This window comes from Diabrotica virgifera, chromosome 5 (assembly GCF_917563875.1).
Source record: "Diabrotica virgifera virgifera chromosome 5, PGI_DIABVI_V3a".
Lineage (NCBI taxonomy): Eukaryota > Metazoa > Arthropoda > Insecta > Coleoptera > Chrysomelidae > Diabrotica > Diabrotica virgifera.
Genome location: NC_065447.1, coordinates 185692346 through 185713938, shown reverse-complemented (window position 1 = coordinate 185713938; position 21593 = coordinate 185692346). Strand labels below are relative to the sequence as shown.

Genomic DNA, 21593 nt, shown 5'->3' with positions numbered 1-21593 from the left:
GTATAATTAAAATGTATTATTAGAAACAGCTTATGTTTCATTTCGGTTCAGAGGTGATCCACCATCCCCACACGTCCGATTCGGTCTCTCCAGAAACCAAGCTGTCTATTTAAGCAGAATTATAAAAATAATTCGCGTATCGGACACTGTAGCGACATCTAAAAAAGAAATGAGAAGTCCCAGATCTAAACAATAAGTTTAATCTGAAAATTCTCGTCGAACCACTTTGGAGCACCCTTAATCTTAGAATAGAAATTAAGGATGTTACCAGAAAGTGGTTCCACGAGAATTTTCAGATTTATTGCTTAGATCTGGGACTTTCTTATTTCTCTCTGAAATGTATTAATTGTATAATTATATTGTATAATTAATTGGACAAATAAAGTGAATGTACAGGGTAGTAGAAATGCTGGTACACGTTTCTGGTCTATAGAGCCCTACGAGAAATAGACCAAGAGGCAGCGCTGAAAAATTTATTTGAATTTACTAAAGCTAGATTTTTCACAGTTGATTACCGTGAGTGTGTAGAGAAACATACTGCGGTCGGTCAAGCGAAACGTAGAACAGGGGTTATGAGGGGGTATCAAAGTTGCTTTTCTACAAAGGTAATTATTTCCATTTACTAATGCTGAAAATCGGTACACACATTCCAAATTAAATATAAATAAAAGTTATTATGGTCGGTCAGCTGTATGACGGGACAGAGCCGGTCGGTCGGCCCCAATAGTCGATTGAGGAAATGAAGCATTTTGGCTCGCAATTTTTTCGTCCAGCATGGATTTACTTGAAATTTTCACATAAGGTAGCGAATAGTCCAAGGATCAGTTTATATATCATGCCGCTATCATATGCTAAAACCTTGGGGGTGGTTGCCACCCCATCTCGGGGGGTGGGAATTTTTTATTACATTTTAACCATGCAATTCGATGGAAAAAGTGATTCTAAGAAAAAAATGTTTTTTACATTTTCTTCGTAAAACTAATATTTTTCGAGTTATTCGCGCTTGAAAATAACAGTTTTTCTACGAAAAAATCGACTTTTTTAAAGGGTTTTTTGAGAATATCTCGAAAAATATGCATTTAATCAAAAAAACTGTAGATATCAAAATTGTATCTTATAGTAAGACAAACCAAATTCTTTTCCTATAATATCTTTAAGACCAATACAAACCGAGATACGGCATGTTAAAAGTTAGCTTTTTTCGTCAAATGCATAATTTGAAATATCCAAAGCCAAATAATGGGAAAAATTTGCATTTTTTGAGGAAAACTTAAATAATCTTTTTTCAAGTAAACAATTGGACCTTTCAAAAAAAAATAAAAAGTTTTTAGCATGAAAATTAAGCGACTTATAATCAAAAAAATGTCGGTACCTGCTTTTCTCTACGAAAAAATCAGTGAAAGCAAACCCCTAACTACCTTCCTAATTCAAAATTGGTCTTCACCTTTCTGCAGTTCCTTTTATATTTATACTATCAATACACTCAAGGAGTTTGACACATTTAAAATGTCTAATTTTGGAAAAATTGGAGTTTATAAAAAATTGATTTTTTGCAATTTGGTATTTTTCACCTTTTACTTCAAAATATCTCCGAAAATACTGAAGATCCGAAAAAAATTGTAAACGACTAAATTATAGCTTATTTAATGACTAAAATTACCCTGTGCATAGATTTTCATCACAGTGAATAGTTAGCCAGATATAGCTGTTTAAAACCTCTATTTACCAGCAAACACCCCTTGTTCGAGCCCTTTAAACCCGCCCCAATTAAAAACTAAAGGATCTTACGGAATTTAATTTACACAGTCTTATAGCTCTTTAAAAATCCTACAAAATCATTTTTGAAGAAACTTTTTATCGCCAAAAATATATAGAATATTTTTCGAGGTATTCTCAAAAAACCCTCTAAAAAAGTCGATTTTTTCGTCGAAAAACTGTTATTTTCAAGCGCGAATAACTCGAAAAATATTAGTTTTACGAAGAAAATGTAAAAAACATTTTTTCTTAGAATCACCGTTTCCATCAAATTACATGGTTAAAATGTAATAAAAAATTCCCACTCCCGAGATGGGGTGGCAACCACCCCCAAGGTTTTAGCGTATGATAGCGACATGATATAGAAAATGATCCTTGGACTATTCCCTAACTTCTGTGAAAATTTCAAGTAAATCCATTCTGGATGAAAAAATTGCGAGCCAAAATGCTTCATTTCCTCAATCGACTATTGGGGCCGACCGACCGGCTCTGTCCCGTCATACAGCTGACCGACTATAATAACTTTTGTTTATATTTAATTTAGAATGTGTGTACTGATTTTCAGCCTTAGTAAATGGAAATAATTACATAGTAAATGATAGTTTTGCTTGTTTTCGATTCAGAGGGTTGCACACCAGCTAGACAGGCTGTTTCTACCATTTCAGGCGTCTTCAGTAGATTTTGTTAGCGTGCACACCTCTGAATCGAAAAATAGCTCCACTATCATTTTAAAGGGAATCTGAAAAATAACTCGAACTTCCCATTAGACGCGATACAGTGACATCTCATAACAAATTGAAGAGTCTCAGATGCAGAATCCACCAATTTAATAAAAACGGAAGGCTGAAGGCGGAATGTGATCGTTTCCCTTTCGTTTTCTATATTCGTCGTCTGCTGTCTTATTAATTGAAAAAGTCGCAGATTAAGGATGTACCAGTAAGAACTTTCAACGCGAAAAGTCTCAGGTTTAAATTACTATGTACCATTTTAGTTTTTATTAAATTGGTGGATTCTGCATCTGAGACTCTTCAATTTGTTATGAGATGTCGCTGTATCGCGTCTAATGGGAAATTTGAATTATTTTTCAGATTCCCTTTAAAATGATAGTGGAGCTATTTTTCGATTCAGAGGTGTGCACGCTAACAAAAGCTACTGAAGACGCCTGAAATGGTAGAAACAGCCTGTCTAGCTGGTGTGCAACCCTCTGAAACGAAAACAAGCAAAACTATCATTTATTATTTTATTTCCTTTACTCGGTTTGAGTACTGAAAGTTCCTCTGCTGTCCTTTTCCTAGACGGATGAAGGCGGAATGTGATCGTTTCCCTTTCGTTTTCTATATTCGTCGTCTGCTGTCTTATTAATTGTCGCAGTGTGTAAAAGTCGCAGATTAACACATTCGCGGTCATGACTGCATATGAAGTCATTTACTGCATAAGAATACATGTATAAAATGACAGCGTGTCCGCGAATGTGTTAAGGATGTACCAGTAAGAACTTTCAACGCGAAAAGTCTCATGGTTTAAATTACTATGTACCATTTTAGTTTTTATTAAATTGGTGGATTCTGCATCTGAGACTCTTCAATTTGGAAATAATTACCTTCGTAGGAAAGCAACTTTGATACCCCTTCAGTAACCCCTGTTCTACGTTTCGCTTGACCGACCGCAGTATGTTTCTCTACACACCCACAGTAATCAACTGTGAAAAATCTAGCTTTAGTAAATTCAAATAGATTTTTCAGCGCTGCCTCTCCGTCTAAAATGAAACTTTTCATGACAAGCGGTGATTATTACTAAAAATAAAAAAAAAATCCAATCAGCATATTCTTTGTATATTCCATACTGAATTTTGTATACTGAGCGGTTTATTCATGTGAAATATTCTTTCAACTCAAAAATATACGTGAATACACACGAATAACAACCAAAAGAAACTGGATATCTACCATAGATCAATTGTCAACTATAGCACGAATGCTCAGGACTGTTATGAGCTTTATTTTGGTTTGAATTTTTGATATTATCCTAGGACGATGGAACCAAATCGAATTTTACCACTGATCAAGACTTGCTTTTGGTCCACCACATTGTAACATTTTATTGGAATTTTCTTATTTATAACTTATATATTTTCTTAGGACATTTACCATGTGTATAGCTGTGAATTAACTCCACTATACCAGTCCCAGACAGAGTTAGAAATGAAGAAGTCCTTAGACGGCTAAACCAAACAACATAACTGGTCAATATAATAAAGAGACGCAAGCTGGAATTCTTTGGTCACATTATGAGACACCCTGAAAAATATGAGCTTTTACATCTGATCATTCAGGGAAAGGTCCAAGGTAAACGTGGTCCTGGTAGAAGAAGAGCATCATCATAGCTGAAAAATCTACGGCAATGGTACGGAAAATCGACTACATCATTAGTCAGAGCTGCTGTCAATAAAGTCACGATAGCGAATATGGTAGCCAACATGATATCCAACGATCGTTAACGGTCATGGAACTAGAAGAAGATACCAGTCCCAATCCGTGGGTTACAACATGCAAGAGATACGAAAGGATGAGGAGGAAGAGTAACAATCAGGAGAGGAGAAAGAGTAAATATCTCATAAAAAAACAGGGATCAGTTGGCTCCGGCTGATAACACCTTTAGACAAGGCGAAAACGGCGGGTTCGTTGGGAAAAATATTCCCATGAGATTTTTTTGCATAATTACATTCGTGAGACATCCCAGAATAAGGTTCAAGAAGTCGCTCACGTGAAAAGTGGGCTAAATTTTTTTTAACAATTTTTTTTAATCAAATTGCAAAAATCAAGAATTTTGGCGCAGACAATTTTTTTGTAGGTTTTTTGGACCATTCTGGATAAAAAAGGTCTCTTATAATTTTTCTCTAAAGTTGATCGTTTTCGAGTTATAAGCAATTTAAAATTGAAAAAAAAACGAAAAATGGCGATTTTCAAGGCTTGATAACTCGGTTAAAAGTTATTATTATGAAAGTCAGAAAGTGACTAAATCAAAGTCTAATGCCCCCCTACAAGATCCCGAAGAAATTTTTGTCATTATTTTATTACTTACTTACTTATTCCTCTTCACTCCATGCGGAGCATAGGGCGTCAACTGTATGCCTCCATTCTGTCCTATCCTTTGCACTTATCTTTATTTCTGCCCAGGTTTTCCCAATAGCACTTATTTCTTTGTCCACACTTCTTTTCCACGTTTCTACGGGTCTACCTGGTCTTCTCTTGCCATGTAGTGTGTATTCTAGGGCTTGCCTCGCTATGTCTGTATCAGGTCTTCTTAGTGTGTGCCCCATCCAACTCCATTTCCTTTTGCATATTGTCTTAGATATATGTACCTGGTTAGTTCTTGTCCATAATTCTTGGTTTGATATGCGGTTTGGCCAGTAAATGTTAAGAATCTTCCTTAGGCATTTATTTATAAACACTTGCATCTGTCCGATACATTTTCTTGACACTTTCCAAGTTTCTGCTCCGTATAACACAGTCTTCACGTTGCTGTTGAATAATCTTATCTTGGTTTTACTTGTCATCTGACGTGAAAACCACATTTTCCTTAGCACATTGAATGCGTTTTGAGCTATTCCTATTCTCCGTTTTACGTCCTCCTCCGTCCTTCCTTTGTTGTTCAAAATACTGCCCAAGTAGTTAAATTTCTCTACCATTTCTAATTCCGTGCCTCCCAGTGATATTCCCATTTCTCTTGGTGTATTTATTTTCATTATCTTAGTTTTTCTGACGTTTATGTTAAGTCCGACCTTCTTCCCTGCCTCTGCTACTTTTTCAGTTTTGCGTTGCATGTGTTGTCTTTTTTCTGTTAAAAGCCATATGTCATCTGCAAATTCCAAATCCTCAAGTTGGTTAAAAAGATTCCATCTTATTCCAGTCTTATTACTAGTAGCCTTAGACATGATCCAGTCGATTACTATCAGGAATAAGGTTGGAGAGAGCACACAGCCTTGCCTCACTCCTGTACCAATATCTATTTGTTCTGTTAACTTGCCTTCGTGGACTATGCGTGCTGTGGACCCTTCGTAGAACAGTTTTATAATTCTGATATACTTGGGAGGCATTCCGTATTTCTCGAGCAATTTCCATGAGGCTTTGCGATCTACACGATCAAACGCTTTCTCGAAGTCTATAAAGTTCACATATAGCTTATTCTGCCACTCTAATGATTGCTCTATAATCGTTCTCATCGTACAAATATGGTCAATGCAGGATCTTTGTGCCCGGAATCCAGCTTGGTTTTCTCTTTAACTTTATCAAATTCCTTCTTCATTCTTTCAAGCATGATTCGGGTCATTATTTTGCTTGTTGTGCATAGCAAGGTGATCGGCCTCCAATTTTCACATTTGGATGTGTCGCCCTTCTTAGGAATTTTTACAATTAAGCCTTGCGTCCATTCTCTGGGTAGCTCTTCGGTTCTCCAAATTTTATTTAAAAGTGTGTACAGTATAGAGGTGGACGTTTAGATGTCTGCTTTGATTAACTCAGCAGGGATATTGTCTATTCCGCCAGCTTTTCCTCTTTTTAATCGTTTAATTGCATCTTTTATCTCTTCATGGGTGAATTCTTCGGTGTTCATGTTCATTGGTTGTCTGTTAGGTTCCTCTTCTATTTCGTTTATTATCTTCTGTTCTTCATACATTTCTTTGAAATATTCCATCCATCTAGTAAGAATTTGTTGTTCTGTTTTTAGTACGACACCATCTTTATATTTTATTTTAGTGGTACCATTTCGGCTTGTTCTGGTCAAGGTTCTTGTGATATCATACAATTTTTTTAGATCGTTTTCTCTTGCCGCATTTTCAGCTTCATTAATAAGTCCGTTGTGGTATGATCTTTTGTCATTTCTTGCGCTTCTTTTGACTTCTTTATTTTTTTTTCCCAGTATTTCTGTTCTAATCGTTGCTTCTCATCGTCGTCTTTCATTCCTAGTAGCTTGACTTTAATTTGTTTACGTTCTTGTATCTTGTCCCATGTTATTTTTGCCATCCAGGGTTTGTTACTGTTTTTCTTGTAGCCAACTGTTTCCACTGCCGTTTTCTTTATCGCCTCTTTATACTTGTTCCAGAGTTCCTCAACAGTGGCTTCCTCTATGTCGCCGACCGTTCTCCAATTATTCTGCATTCGCTCTCTGAATTCATTCTGTACGTCATTTCCATCTCTGATCCAGTGAACATTGTATTTTTCTCTGTTCGGCGTTCTCTTTGCTCTTTGCTGCTGCTCGCAGCTTAACTGTAAATTTCGCTCTCACTAATACATGATCGGACCCTACCTCTGCTCCTCTCATAGATCTTACATCCAGTAGTGATTTCCTCCATCGTCTATTTATTGTAATGTGGTCTATTTGGTTTTGTACTTCACCTCCTGGGGAAATCCACGTTATCTTGTATATGCGCTTGTGTGGAAAGATACTTCCGCCAATCATTAAGTTGTTTTGGGCACAGAAGTCAGTAAACATTTCACCATTTTCATTTATTTCTCCTAAGCCTTCCCTACCCATTACAAACTCTTTTCCCTCATTTTCTCCACCCATTTTGGCGTTCATATCCCCCATCATTATTAAGATATCACTTTTATTATTTGCCTCCATTCTATCATATACAGCTTGCAGTTGCTCGTAAAATTCTTCTTTCACTACCTGCTCTTTGTCGTTGGTGGGAGCATAAACATTTATTATTGAGAGGTTGCGAAATCTTGTTTTAAACCTTGCTACTATAATCCTATCTGTCACACCCTCCCAATCTATCAATGCTCGTGCTGCGTTTTTCCCCAGCATTATGGCCACTCCGCCCTCATGTTTGGCAGTTTCCTGTGTATGTCCCGAGAATAAGATTGTTTTTCCATTTTGTAGTCTCGTTTTTCCACATCCTTTCCACCTTACCTCGCTTATTCCTAGGATTTCTATTTTGTTTTTGTCCATCTCAGCAGCTACCTGATTAGTTTTGCCGATCTCATACATAGTTCTTACATTCCAGCAGCCCATATATATAACCTTTCTCGTATCCATTTCCATAGCACTTGTCGTCATCTTTTTATTTAGTCCAGTTCCGAGGCATCTTGACGATTCCATAACAAAATATTTTTTACGTGGTTGGGTTGTTAGCCCAACCACAACCCTCCTCCTTTCTCATCCTGGACTTGGGACCAGGCAATGGCGGAGTTTCATTATTTTATTACTAAGCTGTTATTTTTAAGTAATAATATTGAGCGCCATGCACGTGGTAGCCGCCCGTAATGCTGAGTGCGAGAGAGATGCCACTCCGCAGTCCAATTGTGCATCTTACTTGCACTCACATTTACGGCCGACTACCAAGTGCATGGCGCTCAATATTATTACTTAAAAATAACAGCTTAGTAATAAAATAATGACAAAAATTTCTTCGAGATCTTGTAGGGGGGGCATTAAACTTTGATTTAGTCACTTTCTGACTTTCACAATAATAACTTTTAACTGAGTTATTAAGCCTTGAAAATCGCCATTTTTCGTTTTTTTCAATTTTAAATTACTTATAACTCGAAAACGATCAACTTTAGAGAAAAATTATAAGAGACCTTTTTTATCCAGAATGGTCCAAAAAACCTACAAAAAGATTGTCCGGGCCAAAAATATTGATTTTTTCAATTTGATTAAAATAATTGTTAAAAAAAATTTGGTCTACTTTTCACGTGGGCGAGTTCTTGAACCTTATTCTGGGATTTCTCACGAATGTAATTATGCAAAAAAATCTCATGGGAATATTTTTCCCAACGAACTCGCCGTTTTCGCCTTGTCTACTTGTAAGGATCCACAAGGAAAAATTTTTTCCTGTAGTTGGCTGTATACCTCGTAATACAAAAAACAGTAAAATCCCTTATAAAAGGTATATATTTAAAATCCCTAAAAAGGGCTACATCACAATCACATAACTAGTTTTCGACTGGTTTACCAGCAAGGGTGCCCATATAAAAATTTTTAAGGGGGGGCCAAACGTTAAGATGTTGCACATTACATTTTGTATATTTCGGATGACAATATATACAGTAAACTCTCTCTATAACGAACACGGATATAACGAGGTTTCGCTTATAACGAGGTACATTAGGTGTCCCATGAAATTCCTATTGAACTATAACGCTTTATAACGAGGCATATTTGGTTACAACGAAGAAAATTGAAATTGAAGAATAAGTGTCTTTACCTGTTTTTAGCGTTGTAATGGTCATAAATAAATAAATGCCCCAACTGCCTGTACATAGAAATGCCCAACATCTGTCTTATTATAGAGGCTAGTGCTGTAATAAACTCGGCCACCTGTAATAAACTTCTGCCTGTTTATCGACCGATATTGAATATTATAGGAAATTTACAATTTATGACGGCGAAGTCTCATTGTTTACTGTTCAGGTTGACCATCGACACCTAATAAACTACGTAAGAGGCATCAAAACATTTCAATATTATTGTTTTTAAATTATTTTAAATTATTATTTCCCATTTAAAGTAGTTCAATATTATTCTTGTTTGATATAACGAGATCGGCTTATAACGAGATAATTAGTCCACCATTTCAGTTCTCGTTATAGAGGGAGTCTACTGTAGTTTAAACTACCTAAAAAAACCTAGTTTGAACCTTGTTGTGAGAAATTATTCATACATTTAAATAATAGACCAGGTTTTTAAATGGAAATGTAATGGGTACCACAAAAGTTGCGCCTCCCTTTAAAACCCGTTTGAAAAGAATACAATGCTTGCAAAGCCCTGCCTTCAACTTTGGCTAGTAGACTAACCATGAGTATTTGTCGAACCAAGTTTTTACTTTATAATCTTAAAAAGGAGCCCCCTTTATTTTTGCAGATTTAGAATCCTTATGAAAAATAAGTCACATATATTCCAAACATTTTTAGAATCGTTGATAGATGGCGCAAATAAATCGCATTTTCCGATTATGGCGGCATCCTCAACAATTCTAAAAAAAGTTTCGAATAAATGATATTTATTTTTTGAGGAGGAAACTCAATCTGCAATAAAAAACGGGGGTTCCTATTTAAGATTTTAAAGTTAATTCTCACCCCCACCTCCAGAGTGTGGAATGAAAAATCCTGTTTGGTGTCATTCTATAGATTTTTGAAAAATATTAAAAGGTGTTTTTTAGTTTTTCATTTGGAAGTATATTTCTCGAGATATTAGACCGTTTCTATAATTTTGCTATGGCATCACAATATATCGTTTTTTCCGATTATCCACAATTCGCAAAATGGCTAGAATAAAATTTGCTTATTTTTACAAGGGAAATCCAAATCTGCAACAAAAATTAGGGGTTCCATTTAAGATTTTAAAGCTTCACACCCAGGGTTTGAAGTGGTGGATATGCTTAGTGTCATCGCATAGATTTTTGAAAAATATTTAAAACATATTTTTCAGTTTTTCGATCCGATGTTCATTTCGCGAATTATTCGACCTTTCCGCTACTTTTGGGACACCCTGTATATAACACTCATTCGTCATGAAAGATCACCTGTTTTCATTTAAATAAAATTGTTCTGTTCATCATAATGTACACTTTAAAATAATCTACTTACTAAAAAAATACTTTTGCAAACTAAAATTTGACTATGTTCAATCAATTTAAAAAAAAATGGCTCATTATAGGCCAGGAACCGAAGCTTTTCACCTCGCAATTTTTACAGAATGGATCGATTTGCTTAAAAATTTGAGAATAAGTAGTGGATAGTCCAAGGATCAAAATCTATATGATTTCAAAGGGCGCTTTTACCATGGGGGTGGTTGCCACCCTATCTCGGGGGTGGAAATCTTTTATTATATTTTGACCGCAAAAGTTGATAAAATCGTTCATTCTAAGCAAAAAATGTTCTATACATTTTTTTGATAAAATTAATAGTTTTCGATTTATTCGCTATCGAAACTGTTAGTTTTGTATAAAAAAAATCAATGTTTTTCGATTCACTCAATTTTTGCCGTAGAAAAATTTTTCTCAAACCAAGTTCTTGGGAATTAAATATCCTGCAATTTTATATCGAAACATTTTTTCGTATCTCTGATGCTAATCTTTCTATTCTGAAGAAAATGGCATTTTTTACCAAAATACAAAAATTCCTTATTCGCTTTTAACTCCAGGTTTTTTTAAACTAATCATTCTAAGCCAGTCAAACTTCTAGAATCTATCATTAATGCATAAATAAATAAGAAGTAATAAGCCCAATGACTAAAAATACCGCTAACTTACATTATCATGCTTTCAATTGGATTTCTCCTTTTTTTTTTTTCAAAAGAATTATTATTTTTTAACCGTAACTTTTTTATTTTTTATCTTAGAAAGTTTTGTAAAAATGATTTTGTAGGCTTTTAAAAGATCAACCCCCTGCTTGCGATCACTTTTCCGCTGAAAAAAATGGGGACTGACATTCTTTTCAGTATAAGTCACTTAATTTTTTGAGCTAGAGACTCCTTTTTAATTTCTGAAGATAGATATTTTTAAGTACTTTAAATTAGTTTCAACAAATTGTCCTCGAAAAATGCATTGTTTTCCCGTCGTTTGACTTCGAATCTACAATATTTAGCATTTGACGAAGAAGAGCCAACATATTATAAAGTATAGCTCGATTACTATTGGTCTTAAAGAAAATTTAAAAAAATGGTTTTGTTTATTTTTTCAAAACCTACATTTTTGTCAAGTAAAATTGATTTGATAAACGAAAACTTTTGGAGTTATTAGCAGAAAACTTATTAAAAACATTGATTTTTTCGATATAAAACTAACACTTTTGATAGCGAATAAATCGAATTGGCAAAAAAATGTATAGAACGTTTTTTGTTTAGAATGAACGTTTTCACCAACTTTTGCAATTAAAATATAATAAAAAATTTTCACCCCCGAGATGCGGTGGCAACCACCCCCATGGTAAAAGCGCCTTTCGGCATGATATAGATTTTGATCCTTAGACTATCCACTACTTATTCTCAAAAATTTTCAAGGAAATCGATCCATTCTGTAAAAATTGCGAGGTTTTGTCCTATTTTAAGCTTCATTACTTGGACTATTAGTGATTATCGGCCAGAGATCGGATTTCTTGCTGATATGATTTGCTTTGAAGTATTATAAATGATTTATTTAATTTGTAATTTTGGGTGTCGATTACAGTATAGATATATTATGTTCCCACGTTTCTAACAAGTAATTGGACTTCGTAAGTCCTAGGTTTTCACCCAAAGTAATCGAAAGTAGAACTGGAAGACGATATTTGAATTTTACGTGTAAATTTGCGTGGATTGATATACGAATTTACTAATGTTGAGTCATTCTTACTAAACTTTGACATTTGTCACCTCATTTGTGATTCTACCCGGTATAATGGCAGAGGAGTTACATTGGCGGTCCTACGGACCGACGGAAAGATTGCCCAGGTCAAATATCTCACCTTTGTACCATCCTTGGATTATCAGCTTTTATTTGACACCTCATTTGTCATTCTACCTGGTATAATGACGGAGAAGTTATATTCGCGGTCGTACGGACCGACGGAAAGACAGCCTAGGTCAAATATCTCACCTTTAGTACCATCCTTGGATTATAAGCTTTCATTTGACACCTCATTTATCATTCAAGCTGGTATAACGATGGAGGAGTTATATTCGCGGTCGGAGGGACCGATGTACAGACCGCCTAAGTTAAATATCTCACCTTTAGTACCATCCTTGGATTATCAGCTTTCATTTGACACCTCATTTGTCATTCTACCTGGTATAATGACGGAGGAGTTATATTCGCGGTCGGAGGGACCGACGCACAGACCGCCTAGGTCAAATATCTCACCTTTAGTACAATCCTAGGATTATCAGCTTTCATTTGACACCTCATTTGTCATTCTACCTGGTATAATGACGGAGAAGTTATATTCGCGGTCGTACGGACCGACGCACAGACCGCCTAGGTCAAATATCTTACCTTTAGTACCATCCTTGGATTATAAGCTTTCATTTGACACCTCATTTGTCATTCTACCTGGTATAATGATGGAGGAGTTATATTCGCGGTCGTACAGACCGACGGACAGACCGCCAAGGTCAAATATCTCACTTTTAGTACCATCCTTGGATTATCAGCTTTCATTTGACACCTCATTTGTCATTCTAGCTGCTATATTGCCGGAGGAGTTGTGGTTACGGACAGACGGACGTGGATAATACAAAGATTTCACATTTTTTCAAAATGGGTGAAAACAATATCTTTCAATGTTTTCGTTAATAGCATACCGTGACTGTCCGAAATGTGTATTATGCACATTCCATATAGACCGCTGTCACAGACACACAGATTTATTTTCTGTTAAACCATTAATTGCCCAATATGTGATTTTTTATTAATAAATAATGTTGTTTCCAATTTATCTCTCAAAATTATCCAATAATTTTTTGATAAAAATACGTTTTGTAATATAATTTTAATTTTTGTTCTTTCCCGAAAAGCTAGGGGGGGCCACCCCCCCTGCCCGTGTGTATGGGCGCCTATGTTTACCAGTCATCATCAGTGCTTACCTAAAATGAATATAACCTGGTAAAATAATGCAAAGATTTTGAAATTTTGACTACGGTTAAGAAAAGTTGTAGGTTATACTCACGTGAAATTTACATGCTAACCACCAAGATATAATTTAACAAAAATATGTGGGTCAAAGCCTTGTAAAAGTAATCCGTCAAGGAAACATCGGTTGAAAATGCTAACTTAAGCATGGATGTTTAAAATATTTTACTAATATGCCCCAGGTAACATCTGAGCTGTGGTTTGACTTGTTCACATGGTGAAAGTATGGCAGCCAAGTGACAATGAAATGGATAGAGACCTCCGAACGATGACAAGACAGAAATGATACAGGAAGTTGAAAAGTTAACCTGTCATATTTAAAGACTGTGGTGTACAGCTTGTTAAAATTAGAAATGATGTAACAGCACACTCCATTGTGAAAATTATCATTTAAAATTCAGTAAACTAGATGTTGTAGTTAAAAATGTATTCACCTATACTGTCAGTGGAGGTGGTTAGGCAAACCACATTACACAAATGTTTGTATTCGAGAACTAAAGTCAGTAATCAAATCTTGTCAAGAGACCTAAGATTTAAAAAAGCAATTTTGTGTTAATTTAAAGTTATCGAATTTATTTAACATTAGTAGCTGTTGGAATTTGTGTAAGTTTAAAAGAAATCAAAATGGGGGTGACTGAGGTGTAAAAATGTCTTAAATAATCTAGGGGGATGTATCATTAAGAAAGCACAAGCTCAAACTTAGGCGACTAATTCCTAAAGACCTCGCAGGCTGCCCGGATCTCTAAGGGTCCAAAAACCAAAACCGTTATAAGATGATGACAGTAGGGACTGGGGGGTATGAAATGTCTGTGAGGAAATTAATGAGAAAGGAACATGAACGGGACCCAGAAAGAAAATTAGACTTTTGATTTGGTTTTACTATAGATGAGTGTTATATTATGGTAATGACAGATTAAATAGGTAGGGTGAGAATAGTCATATATAGAAATATGGTGGTGGGTTGTATGTAGATGAACCTTGTAAGAGTTCCTGTCTGGATTACAGACGAAAAATGGTCAATGAAGGCAGAAGACACAGGAGTATCTCATCTGGCGGATTGAGCAGAACGACCAAAAAGGGGAGACTGGCCCCTTCAGTTTAGCAAAACAACCAGTATAAGGCAAGAAAACCCTTCTTCTGAAAATTAGCTGGTTCTCCTAGAATGGAGGTTACATAACTTGTAACTCGTGATCTGGAAAAAAACTTAACCGTACAATTTCCGAAGCGCAAAAGAAAATCAGACAGATCAAATGAAAATCGACACTACAAACAAAAAAAAAAGATGAAAAAGAATTATTCAACACTATGAAGGAAAGAAAAATGAGCTACTTTGGTCACATCCAAACGATGAAAAATATGAGTTAATGCGATTGGTTATCCAAGGGAAAGTGGATGAAAAAAGAGGACCGGGGAGACGACACACGTTCTGGTTGAAAATTTTAAAGCAGTGGAGTGGAAAAACAACAATAGAACTCTTCAGAACCGCTGCAAGCGGAGTAAAATGGGCCATGATGATGGCCAATGTCCTTAAAGGATTAGGCACAAGGAGAAGAAGATATTGTGACATAATTATGTCACAGACTGTTTTCAGCTCCCGGCCTAACAGACCCGAGTGTTGTTTACCAACTAACCTTTTTATGATTTATGATGTTCTATTCCTTCTCGACTTTTGGGGTAAATTCTTTCTTGTTTCGTGTAAATACTATTCGAGAATTTATTTATTTCTAGAACATTGAATGTTGTATAAATAGTAGGTTTTTGTAATTAGCAGTTCAGTTGTGAATTTGAAAACGTCGGTGTACTTTGATATGTAACGGGCGCAGTATATTTTTGAATTTGTAATTAGATAAAATATTAGATTTAGTGTAATAAATAAATTAGATATCGTAGTTTGTAAAATAGAGGATATAAATTCAGTGTTTTTTCATTTGTTTAGAAGTAAGTGTTAAAAACAAATAAAATCAACTAAAACCAAACATTAGTGCCTAAAAGATCATAGAAAAGTCAATTTTGTAACAATAAATACATTTATGGTTAGGTCATTTTAACTTACCTGATTTCCATACCTATGTCGAATTTGAGGCCTGATGGGAACTGGACTATTATGATAACTTCCTAAAGCAATCTGTACATGTTGGGAAACTTCTTCATTCAGAGGTTGCCTCATCAAATGAGCAACAATCTTCTGTAAGGCAAAGAAACTCTCTTCTCGAAATTCCCAAGAGAGCAACAACTTAATCGCTTTATCAATCTTACCCAAATTTAAATAATTTTGAATGAGAGATTTGAACGTTAAAGATTGATTAATATGCGTAACTACGGCAAGTGGTCCCTGTTCAAAAGTAACAATCAGGTCCTTGGGACCCCAATTTATGGAAGCTGTACTAAATTGTAAGTTAAAGCAAGTAGACAAATTAACAACTGCTGTTGGTAAACAATCTTCGTTTAAAAATTGACTTTTTATACAAGACAAAGCAGTATCGTAATACTGTAACTGTCCTTTATCGTTGGCAATAGCAACTGCAGCTCCAGCAGGATGCCAAGCTAACAAAGTTGGAATAAAATTAGCTTTAATAGTTCTTGTACAGCCCCTACTGCGATCTAATAATGCTAAGGAGCCATCTATACAACATATTAACAATCTGTCCTCACATTTACTTAGGGCAGAACAGCTAACTTGAGTCTGTAGGGGTACAGATGTCACTGAGATTCGTTTGAGATTAACTCCTACCAACTCAAAATTGCTTACTTCTACAGATACAGCACCTAAAAAACAAAAATTAAATATAATAAAATACCAAAAAAATTAATTAGGCGCTTCCTTAACTTTTCAATTTAAATAATACAATGTGAGTGTGAAATCTCATACAAGTTTTTAACATTTCGAAGATATTAGTCCAATTACTTCTTCTTAGGAGCAGCAGCTCTTCTGGCTTTTGGTGAACTTGTGGAGCAGCAAATGCAGTCTTTGACTTAGTGTACCATACAAAGTGAACTAAATTACTAAGAAGTAGTCTTAGAACACTGATACACTATGTGACTCGAGGGCACTGTTATTCAGCCCTGGTAGATTACGGGCGTGATCGTTTATAGAAGTGAGAAAGATGTTAAAGATAGACACAAAACAAGGAAAAAGTACAATTGAATCGGTGAGAAGAGAAAGCGGACATGTCCATAAATAGGCATTTTTGACATTTTGACAGAAATCCATTATAAGTATGAAGACGCACCGTTTTGTAGAGAAACCGGACTCTTCGTACAAAAAAAGATTTTTTCCTCAAACCTGACCTCCCGGAGGGATTGTAGTGGGCGACGCGATGTCGTATATATTGTCCCTCTCCAAAGATCTCTGTCTCTGGTCATTTCTTTTAACTCGTACATAGGTCTTTTGCATATTCCTGTAATTTCATCGATCCATCTTGTTGAGGATCTTCCTCGTGATCTTCGGCCTTCCACCTTTCCTTATATAATGAGTCTTTCCATGTTTTCTGTGTTTGTTCTCATAACATGTCAAAAGTAATTAATTGTTGGAGATGGACTTGACTGGAGAGTCGTTGGCGAACCTTTAGCTTTCTTAAAATTGAATTATTTGTCTTACGGTGGGTCCAAGGAAATCGTAACATTCATCTTCAATAGAACATTTCAGTGGCGTCTATCTTTCTTCTGTCTGATTGTCTCAGGGTCCAAGATTCACATCCGTACGTTAGTATTGGGAATACTAAGCAATTGATCAACCTTATCTTTACCGCTCTTGAAATTTGACAGTGCTAAAACCAGTGCCAATAAAACACAAACATACGAAATTTGACAGTCCTTCCATATTTTGGTCATTTTTGCTGTGGCAACTTTTGCTAGATCACATCTACATTTAATCTCCTGTAATAATCCTGTGTTTGTGATCAATAATCCCAAACCTGTTATGTGTGGATGATTGTTACGTAGTTTATCCACTATCATGATCTTTGTCTTTAATATGTTTAATTTAATGGGTCCGCCGAATAACGTAACCGCCACATTGTTCGTTTTTGAGAAGTCGAAGAAAAAGTTTTAAAATTTTAAGGGTGAGTAATACAGTTTTTAGCATTTTAAGGGTGAGTAATACAGTTTGTAATTTGTATCTACAAACTTTATTACTAACTCTTAAAATGTTTAAGTTTGCCATTGTTATAATTTTAAAATTTCTATTTCCATTTTTTAAGGTTCTAGTACACTTTAGAAGACCAAAAATATACATTTTTTTCAATAATTTTTTTCTCAGAACCTTTACTAAAAATGTAACTCTTAGAGAGTACAAAAAATATATATTTTTTCATTTATGCACGTACACTAATATTGTAGAGGGCGCAAAAGTCGAGGCCACGAAAAATGATGGCGGACAGTTAATCTCAGGATTGGGATATCTGAAACAAAAAAATCGTAAGGCATTTGAATAAGGAAGGTTTCTTATGTGACAATTTACCACAATTTGACCAAAAAATAAAAAATAAATATTTTTTAACCATGAAAAACTGAAAAAAAAGGGCGATTTTTTCACAAAAATTTTTCAAATTTCCTTAAAACCTTATTTTTCGGAATTTTTCACTAATGGTAGTAAATTGTCACGTAAGAAACCTTCGCTTTGCAGATGACATACGATTTTTTTGTTTCAGAGATCCCAATCCTGAGATTAACTGTTCGCCTCGACTTTGGCGCCCTCTACAATATTAGTGTACGTGCATAAATGAAAAAAGATATATTTTTTGTATTCTCTAAAAGCAGCTTTACATCAAGGCTATGCAAGTCTCATGCTATGCAAGTCCGTCTTGCCTGTCATAACTCTTGCCCAGCCTGACCTTTTTACATCACAGCTATTTCTGTGCAATTTTTGGTATCACTTTCATTGTTGCCAACAACAGAAATATACCAAAACATTAACTTTAGATATTTCAGTTCGAAATTTCAGTCCAACATTAAATATACAGGGTGTAACAAAAATACAGGTCATAAATTAAATCACATATTCTGGGACCAAAAATAGTTCGATTGAACCTAACTTACCTTAGTACAAATATGCACACAAAAAAAAATTATAGCCCTTTGAAGTTACAAAATGAAAATCGATTTTTTCGAATATATCGAAAACTATTAGAGATTTTTTATTGAAAATGGATATGTGGCATTCTTATGGCAGGAGCATCTTAAAGAAAAATTATAGTGAAATTTGTGCACCCTATAAAAATTTTATGGGGGTTTTGTTCCCTTAAACCCCCCAAACTTTTGTGTACGTCTCAATTAAATTATTATTGTGGTACCATTAGTTAAATTTAATATTCCTAAAACTTTTTTGCCTCTTAGTATTTTTTCAATAAGGCAGTTTTTATCGAGTTGAGGATTATTTTTTAATATGTTTACATAAAAATTTTATGGGGGTTTTATTCTTTTAAACTCCCCAAATGTTTGTGTACGTTCCAATTAAAATATTTCTGCGGCACCATTAGTTAAACACAGTGTTTTTAAAACTTTTTTGCCTCTTTGTATTTTTTCGAGAAGGCACCATTTATCGAGATATGGCTTCTTTTTTAATACGGTTCAAAATATACCTAAAAATGTAAATCATACATAAATTTTCATATTATTACCAAGTCTCCATAATCGTACTTAACCATATACAAATATGTGGTGGATTTGACAAATATTCAAAATATCTCGATAAAAACTGACTTTTCGAAAAAGTACAAGGAGCCAAAAAAGTTTTAAAAATATTGTGTTTAAGTAATGGTACCAGAAAAATAATTTAATTGGAACGTACACAAAAGTTTGGGGGGGGTTTAAAGGAACTAAACCCCCATAAAATTTTTATAGGGTGTCCAAATTTCACTATAATTTTTTCTGAAGATGCTACTGTCATAAGAATGCCATGTGTCCATTTTCAATAAAAAATCTTGAATAGTTTTCGATATATTGGAAAAAATCGATTTTCATTTTGTAACTTCAAAGGGTTGTAACTTTTTTTATATGCACATTTGTACTAAGGTAAGTTAGGTTCAATCAAACTATTTTTGGTCCCAGAATATGTGATTAAATTTATGACCTGTATTTTCGTTACACCCTGTATATTTAAGTATAAGTTACAAATTATTATTACTTCCAATAAATAACACTTAAATTTACAAAATAAGGTTAAGTTTTATTCTAAACCATAAATTTTGTCATATAGGCAACATGAAATTTGACAACTTGCATCAAAATAGCGTGAAAAATAGAACACGTTTTAATTTTTCATCTAGCACAGGAATTGCATGGAAATAGCGTGTGGACATGCGCAGTTGCATGATCTGTCTTGCATGGCTCTTGCCTAGCATGAAAATAGCATGCATAATGTAAAACTGTCTTAAGAGTTGGATATTCATATGTAAAAAGATTTATGTTAATAAAGGTTCTGAGAAAAAAAATCTTGAAAGTCCTTCTAAAGTGTACTAGTACCTTACGAGTGATGTGGCGCTTACAACGTTATTTAGTGGACCCATTCAATTGCAGACCAAATATGTGACTTTTGTTTTCAACCAGTCGTATAAGATCAATCAGCTCTGCTTGACTATAGACACAGCAAGGGCTGTGTCATCCGTGAAACGTAGATTGTTTATTTTATGACCATTTATTGAAATGCCCTTTTTCCATCCTTCAAGTGCTCTTCTCATAATATGCCCACTCAAATAAAAAATGTTTCCAATAAAATTCTGTTAATACCATTCGAATACACTTGCAAAGTGAACCTAGTTTTTAAACAAGTTTTAAAAAAATGCAAAAAACTACAAACTATGACTTAATAAATTATAAAATATATACCTCTTTGAGTTACTTTCTGTTCTATCAGAATTAAAGTCCTACTTCTAAATTTACTGACAATCACTTCTAAGGGTTCCCCATCAGTCTTTTTATACGATAATAACTCAGGATCTCTGGCGCCAATCCAATATAGGTGTAAATTTGCTCTTTGATGGTCTTTTGCCAAAGGACTCCATGGCTGGGGATGTTCTGCACCGGCTTTACCCCATACCACCAACCATTCACCATAATAGTTTAGTCTCCTTCTAGGTCCCCCTTCTAACACCCATCCCTCCTTCCAAGGCCCTCCATATCCCAATAAGTGACCATCGTTACAAATACATATTACTTGATTCCCAAAAATTGTTCCTAAAAGAAATAAATTAATAAAATCGATATTTATTTGAAAAGATTCTGAAGCCATTTTGTTGTGGTGTGTTTATACTGACATTTCGATTTTCAGTCCGGAAACACTACAATTTAAAAATAATGTGAATTATTCGCTCCATGAGTGATCGTGGTGGGAATACACAAAATGATACCAGCGTGAGTAGCGGTGAAATATGACAATTTTGGTAATTCTTTGTAATTGTAATGTTATTGTTTGTATAACAAATTTTATCAAAAATGATAAATTATCACATATTAAGGCCATCGGTACATAATTCGCAATTATTTTACGGCTATCCCTACTTTTTCTGTCTTAACACAGCAAATTACAAGTAGTAAAATTCTCACTGGTATGGATATGTAAACTTTACTTGACAATGTCATCATTAACTTTAAAGAAGGCTTTTGAATATTCTTGGATGACTGTTACTTGTATAATTAATTGCCTTAATTATTAATTCAGTTAATTAATATGATAATTTTTTCACTTATGTATTCAGTGATTGTAATAATTTATCTACTGTACAACAAAAACTAATAATCAATCGAGGAAAGAGGAAAAATGATAAAGTGATTTTTTAATAGTATATTGTTACTATGAAACGCTTACAAGTTTGAACATCTTTAACAACAAAATACTTGGATCACTGAATATATCCTGGTGTATTCTCTGCTTTGGATCTTCCATAAATAATAAACAATAAATAACTTTTTATTAAGTTCACGTCTTAAATCAATTATTTATCAAATACACTATCAATATTATTTAATCAACAACTCAAAATATTCCCGATGTCATGACAAATATTTAAAATTGTCACTGTCTGACTGACAATATGCTGACAATATTCTATTCGACTGAGTGCGTTGTATGACAAAGATAGATTTGGAAAATATTACCACGGACATTGTGTTCATTTTTTTCGAATCTTGAAAAAAACAATAAATAGTTTTGAAAAATTTAAACGCAGAATGAAAGACAAGAATAAATAAAAAGTTTATTTTGAATGATATATTTGAAATTAAAAATCAC

At 34.5% G+C, this 21593-nt stretch overlaps 1 protein-coding gene across 1 annotated transcript in view; it reads right to left on the bottom strand.

Moving 5' to 3' along the window:
* Positions 1-21593, bottom strand: part of LOC114328575 (WD repeat-containing and planar cell polarity effector protein fritz-like) — a 57522-nt gene that overhangs the window by 25126 nt on the left and 10803 nt on the right. Inside the window, exons 3-4 of the mRNA XM_028277463.2 lie at positions 20192-20539; positions 15420-16132 (exon numbers count right to left, since the gene is read on the bottom strand). Of these exons, the coding sequence (XP_028133264.2) occupies positions 15420-16132; positions 20192-20539 (1061 nt within the window). The remainder of the gene's footprint in view (positions 1-15419; positions 16133-20191; positions 20540-21593) is intronic.